The sequence below is a fragment of the Nuphar pumila genome, chromosome 5, assembly GCF_984573655.1.
Source record: "Nuphar pumila chromosome 5, dmNupPumi1.hap1.1, whole genome shotgun sequence".
Lineage (NCBI taxonomy): Eukaryota > Viridiplantae > Streptophyta > Magnoliopsida > Nymphaeales > Nymphaeaceae > Nuphar > Nuphar pumila.
The window spans coordinates 119612340-119619513 of NC_143253.1; the positions used below are offsets into that span (position 1 = coordinate 119612340).

The 7174-nt window shown below is 37.2% G+C and overlaps 1 protein-coding gene across 1 annotated transcript; it reads left to right on the plus strand.

Moving 5' to 3' along the window:
* Window positions 1-213: 213 nt before the first annotated feature.
* LOC149838372 (heavy metal-associated isoprenylated plant protein 7-like) lies at window positions 214-6964 on the plus strand. Its single transcript, XM_090006544.1, has 5 exons — window positions 214-321; window positions 1493-1736; window positions 2590-2783; window positions 4529-4616; window positions 6501-6964. The coding sequence occupies exons 1-5, from the start codon at window positions 313-315 to the stop codon at window positions 6839-6841; spliced, it is 876 nt and encodes a 291-aa protein (XP_089862670.1). The 5' UTR covers window positions 214-312; the 3' UTR covers window positions 6842-6964.
* Window positions 6965-7174: the final 210 nt, after the last annotated feature.

The following is a 7174-nucleotide window of genomic DNA, read 5'->3' on the forward strand; positions in this document are numbered from 1 at the left end:
TTTTTTTTTCCCGAGTAAAACTTCAAAGTTCGGAAGATAGAGGTGTTGAGGGCATTTTTGTCATTTACGGAACTGTCGGAGATCTCAGAGACGCAAGAGGATGACGTAAAGCCAGTCAATCCAAAGGGCAGAGTTGTAATTAATGGCTTAGTCACAGCGGTGGCGGAATTACCGCACTGTAATTTCTTCCTCTGCAGCTTCTCTCTACAATATAAGGAGGAGGAGGAAGGCTTAGTTTTGTGAGGAACGAACGTGGAGAAGGAAGGCAGCTTTCTCTCTCTTGCTCAGAGTTAGCGGAGTGCCCCCTCTCTAATGGGTGAAGTACGTTAAGTTGGAGCATTTACTTTATTTTTTTTTTTCAAATAACCTCTCTCTCTCTCTCTCTCTCTCTTGTTTAGAAGTTCTGGTTTGGTTAGGTACCGAGTTATATGGTCGTTTAAGTTTTCATTTGAAGAACATTTTATTTAGTTTTTGTTTTTAGAAAGAAGATGATTTTATTTAGTTCATGCAATCTTTTCTTTCTTCCTTTCCGTTTTGAAAGAAAATCGAGTAATATGGGCTGCGTGTTTAAAATTTCTCTATATTTTTAGTGAAAAATTTCCAGAACTTTATTTTGTTTAAAATCTGAAGAAAAGGCTTTCTCTTTTCTTGAACGCAAATGTTTCCTTGGTCTTTTTTGGAAACTCAAAAGAAATTGAAATTTGTTTCCGGTTGGGAAATCTTAGTGAATTGGATAACTAATTCCATGTTCTTCAGTATCTTTCTACTTCTGGTTTAAAATTAAGTATTTTGACGTTTTCATCTTTTTCTATATATTCTTTCAAAGTTTGCATTTAGTTCGTCTCGAACAAAAGCTTTCCTTCAAAAATGTTTTTGGGGTTTTCCTAATTTTCGAACAAAAGTTTTTTAAGCGTCAATTTTCGGTTTCGTAATTTTTCTTTCTTCCATTACATTTTTCTCTCTTTTTCTTGTTTGTGCTAATTCGAGTTTGTTCGTGAAGTTTCGTTTTTTCTAGATTCTTTGGATTCTTTGAATCTCCCGACTTAGAAACCACATGGCATTCTTTGTGGTATTCAAACACTAATATAAAACTCACCACTTTTCCCACGTGTGACTCTCTAACTAAATCTATTCTTTTTGGGTTCATGATTAGAAAGAACATCATTTTCTAATCATTATTCTCATAGTTGCAATAGAATAAAAAAAATAGTTTTACAAATTGCGAAATCTCTCTCTCCCTGTTTTAAGATTTCTACTTCACATTTTGGTCGAATCCTGCTTATAGGAAAAATCGGAAGAACTAGATCTTCCAATTTCCTGTAATCTGACACCTAATATTTCTGAAACAACTTTTCCATATTTTATCAAAATTTTTCGAAGGGATTTCTTTTTTAAGGAACCATATCATATTACATGTGCAATTGTGCTCAAAGGTAGTATTTGAACTGACCCATCTTTTTCTTTTCTGAAATTTTCTTGGATACCCAAACAGGAGGATAAAACGGAGAAGAAAGAGGAAGTGAAGGGGGAGGAGGGAGGAGGTGAGAAGAAAGAGGAAGGAGGAGAGGGGAAGAAGGAAGGAGGAGGTGGGGAAGCGAAGGAGGGAGGAGAAGGGGAGAAGGAGGGTGATGGAGATAAGAAAGAAGAGGAGGAGAACCCAGAGATAGTGTTGAAGGTGGACATGCATTGTGAAGGGTGTGCCAAGAAGGTCCAACGCTCCCTTAGAGGCTTCCCAGGTCCTTTTTTTTAGAACTTTTATTAATTTGCTATATTTCTAGGAACAGTTCCCCTCTGAAACTACTACATGTGATATGTATAACCTATCACCTTTTTGGACTGCTTTAGTGTTGAACTATTTGTTCTAACTTCATGTTTTTGGTAGGTATTCATTCACGTGAACAAACACCATTTTTTTTCTTGAGAAACCATTGTCAGCCTGTTAGGCATTTTTTTTTACTGTAAGAAGTTTCAATGCTCTGCTAATTTTAGCATAGAAAATCGTTTTTTTTCTATTTAGAGCCGTCAGTGTGCCAATATATTTAAATTGTATTTCATGGTCATATTGTGTCGTTTTCATAGTCTTAAATTTCCTACTCATGTCTCATGGCATTGAACACAACTTTGAAAAAGATTTACAAATTGAGCTCATGTGCTTTTAGTGCTGCCTGACCCCTAAATTACTACGATAATGTTCTAAACATTTTAAGGTTCTTATTTTATATTAGTTCAAAGATGTTTCTTATTTTATATTGGAGAGGTGTGACGCAATGAGTTACTATTGTGTGGATTACCGCTATTGGGGAATGATAGATTTTATGTTCTAACCCATTTGGGTGTCATGAAAAAAGTGACCAAGTCCATTTTTTCCATGAACTTTTCGGCGTACTATGGCGTCGTAGTCTGTGCTCGTCCTTAATCTGACATTCTACCGGTCGCGGCGGGTCACTAACAATCGTACAATTCAAGGGTCCCTGGTGAAATACTTAAGAGCAGCTCTTGAACCTTGATTGGCTATGATTAATTTTGATGAATTTGCTTTATTTTGGTTTATTGTAATTAAGTGGGTGTGGTTAATGGGGTTTGGTGTAGGTGTGGAGGAGGTGCACACAGATAGCAAATCTCACAAGGTAGTTGTGAAAGGGAAGGCAGCAGACCCAGTGAAGGTTTGTGACAGGATACAGAAGAAAAGTGGAAGGAAAGCTGAAATCATCTCCCCGTTGCCCAAGCCCCCTGAAGAGAAGAAGGAAGAAGAGCAACCCAAGCAAGAGGAGAAAAAAGAAGAGGTAGGTCTTCCTTTCTTCACTCTAGAGAGATAGATCCTTTTTTTCATGCCTCTGCGGTAAGAAGTTTTTATGTTTTTTTATTTTTTTTAATTAGAATGGCTTTTCACGTTACTCAAAGTGACCTTTTTCCTGTTCAGAGAGAGCTTAAGAGAGAGAATTTCCTGTTTTTGAAGTTTCTATGGTTAGAAGTTTTCCTGTTTTTGAAGTTTCTATGGTTAGAAGTTTTCCTGTTTCTTCCTTTCAGGAAAGCTTTTTACACGTTATTCAAAGAGGTTTTAGTGTTTTACACACAAACTTATCTTGCTTCTTACGTGTAACTATTGACATCGTTTGTGCGCTCAGGCTCTTTCCGGGTGATCTTTTTCAGATTAGTTATACCCGGATCCGACACGTAGGTAAAAAAATATGGAAATTCGGACCAGGATCGGAAGCGTCGGATCTTGGTTTCAGAGTCACAACAGAAGCCAATGTCGGCCCTCCTAAAACTAGGGGCTAAACCCACAGATTTATATTGCCCTGGCCACCAGTTTCCTCTCAAGAAATTCTGAGGGATCCAACCCAATACCCATTCAAGTTTCATTGGACTCTGGTTCCTGCTCGTACCGTTTGTCAAACATGGTCCACTTAAAACATCAAGGATCAGGATCAAGACTCTCTTTATCTCTTGCTACTTTTGACCACCAAGCTTCCTTTAAATCTTGCTGTTGTAAAAGTTAGGGGAAACTACATAGCAGGGAAAAAGTAATTGATTTATTTTGAAATTTATTGCCCTTTTTGCCTTTGCCAGAATTGGATGCCAGAAAAAAAAAGCATTTCAGGATTTAATGATGCCAATGGTCGTGGCTGACATACCTCAGCCACATTTATTGTAATTGTGTGAGGGAGATGGAATGGACCTTCGGATCAGGAAACTAATGGTCTACTTTTGTTCTCATTTCACTTCTGCTCTTGCCCCAAGCTTGTAGTGGCCCCCTTCCTTTTGTGTCTACCTTTATCTCTTTCAATAGGAACTTAACGTCTGCTTTTATGGTTTCTAATTTTGCTTAGTTAGTGTCGTTTAAAAATGAGAAGTATTTTTTACTTTTAACTATTAAGATTGAAACATTGAATGAGAGCACATATAGAAATAAAAAGATTTTCAGAAACATATAATTAAGTTCAACAGTGACAATGGTCAACTGAATTGGTGCTCAGCGAATTATTATCTCATTAAATTTCATTGCCATAAAAAAAAACAAGGTATAATATAATGCGGATACGTACATGGAGTTAAGTCGTAGGTGCCGTTATGTGCGCTGTTTTTAGCACATTGAACAAGGAATAGTTAGTTATATATTACTTGAAAATGAGTTCGCGATTTTCCTTGTTCCTCTTTGTTTTGTCTTTCTTATTCAGCCATACTTAATGAATCGATGATCAATACACGGAAATAAACATTTTTTCAACTTCACTAATCATGTTGTTAGACTGTTGTTGCCATGCATCTCTCTCTCTCTCTCTCTCTCTCTCTCTCTATATATATATATATATATATATATATACATATATATATATATACATATATATATATATATATAGTGACATGAGATGTGGTTTAATTGCTACGTAACAAGAAAACATGTCGGTGTATTCTGAAGTTATTGAGTGCATATTTTGGACATTCAGGCAATAGCGCTATTCTGTAATTTGTACGTTAATTGTTTTGGGTGTTGATGGTTACGTTTGATATGATGTTTGTTTGGCAGCCTGAAGTTGTCACAGTCGTCTTGACGGTTCGCATGCACTGCGATTCATGTGCCCAAGTGGTCCAAAGGCGTATTCAGAAGATGAAAGGTCTCTCTCTCTCTCTCTCTCTCTCTCTCTCTCTCTCTCTCTCTGCGTGCGTGCATTCACTAGTAAGGTGAAAAAGAAGAAAAGGGAAAAGAGAAAAGGATATATAACCGAGAGAGAGATCTTATCGTCCGAAGTAAAAGCGAGGAAGGAAAGTGAAAGGAGAGGAGGAGATGTTTATCTCTTTAGCAGATGGTGTGGTGTGGGGTGACTCTAAGAGACAGTTTTTGTACCACCAGTCTCTCCGGTTGTTCATCATGGCACCCATGTGATGTGCTTTGAGTGTACTCTCTCATATATACTGCCATGGCTCAGCGGGAGATGAGATCTATCAGCACCACCATTCCAAATCCGCACGTCCGTACGCCGGTGTGTACGTGTACGAATTGGAATCTCCTACGTGGATTCCATCAGGTACTTGTTGAGGAGGTCGGATCAGGTGATATGTCAAAGCACCTTTTTTTCTTGTGTTTTGGAATCACCTCCGCCCATGGAGGGGCAGATCTGATGGTGCAATGTGATTACACACTTGTAGTGTGCTGCTGCACCTGATCACCCACCATCTTTGGGATACAGCCTGACATCTGTAAGGCCCAACAGCAGATGCAGATGGTGGATGACTGGGGTAGCAGTGGGGGTCGTTTTCATTATTGTTAATTTATATGGTATCTTGGAGATTATTTTTTATCACAAATTTTGGAAGGACGTGTATAGGTTGGGAAACTAATACTGCCTAAACAGTTTTATCTAATTTTATCTCGTAAACTACCATAAACAAACTAAAAAATACAGACTTTTGTTTATTTAGTAAAAATCGTGCTTTGGGTCAAACAAATTTAACCAGAAGGGGGGGAGGGGGGGGGGGCTTCTTTAAGTTTTAGTGCCATATGAGCCATTAAGTTTTTATAGCTCTAACAACACATCTGAACATGTAAAGTACCACTCTCGTAAATGTCCTAAACACTTCAAGAAATAAATAGTTACAAGTAAAATTTTTTTCTAATTTAAATTTTAAACCTCTAAATGTGTCATCATTGCCTATTTATCAAAAATCATGCTTTGGATTGAATAAATTAAACAAAAAATTTGATTTCTTCTTCACTAACTTTTAGTGCAATATGAGCCATTAATTTTTTACTGCTCTAAAAATACATCTAAACATGAAAAGTACCACATATAAGGAATGTTTTCTACTAAGTAAATTATCTGCAATACATCATCAAGTTCAGATTAAGTAAAATTCGTGCGTAATATATATATATATATATATATATATATATATATATATATAGAGAGAGAGAGAGAGAGAGAGAGAGAGAGAGAGAGAGAGATGAACACATTAGGCCCCATTTCCCGTTGTGCCCCATTCTTCTCATAGGTTTTAAGTGTTTTATGATAGATCTGAATCGTTAGATGTGTTTAGCATGCTCGATTTAGTGGAAATCGGCTCTTGGATCATGTTTTTTCAATGGAAAAAACATATTTTTATGAGTTGAAAAAAATTGGTACCTTCATAGCCATTGATTTTGGATCACCAGAAAATCTATATACAGGTCAGATTCCAACGATACAAAGGCCAGATTCCACTAAACAAAACCTATAAATCACGCCTATGTTGTTAGACATGAGAAAAAATACTTAACTATGACTTTTGAAGGGGCCTAACGAGACCTAGCGAAAAAAAAGGCCTAAGGAACCCATTACTCTCTCTCTCTCTCTCTCTCTCTCTCTCTCTCTCTATATATATATATATATATATATATATATATATATATATATATAATGTCCTCCATTTATGAATTCATCTTGTATGGAATATTGACAACATGCATGTTAACCGCTAGACCCTCGTATAAAATGGGCTAATGCCTATAAATGCAATTGCAGGTGTGGAGTCCGTAGAAACAGACTTGAAGAATGACAAAGTCATTGTAAAGGGGGTGGTGGATCCAGCAAAGCTAGTAGAATATGTGTATAAGCAAACAGGGAAGCAGGCAACTATTGTGCCGCCACCGGCGCCCGAAGAAGAAAAGAAGGAAGAGAAGAAAGAGGAGGAAGAGAAGAAGGAAGAGAACGAAAAGAAGGAAGGAGAAGAAGGCAAAGGAGTGGAAGAGGAGAAGTGCGAGATAAAGAAGAGCGAGTACTGGCCTCCCAGATACTACATGGAATATTCATATCCACCACAGATATTTAGTGATGAGAACCCTAATGCGTGCTCTGTAATGTAATTTTTGCGGATACTGTGCTGAGTTTTTATCTTCCATTGTAGCTATCTGTGTATTTTGGTAAGTCTGTATGTAATAATATTATCTCAATAAAAGCTCATCTAAGATCAGGCGTGTTTTCTGCAATTTGAACTACTTTTTCTAGCTTTGGTGAGGGTTCCTTGTCATAAAAAAACAGAATCTTGCATTTCCAGTGTTACTCCCAACTGTGCTTCGGTGCTTGTTACCTTGTATTGCGACTTTGGAAGTTCGAATCCCAATGGTATATGGCCTAACCCCATCTTTTTCTATCGAATGAAGAAAAAAGTTTTTGTTAAGGATTGTGATAAGCTCAGG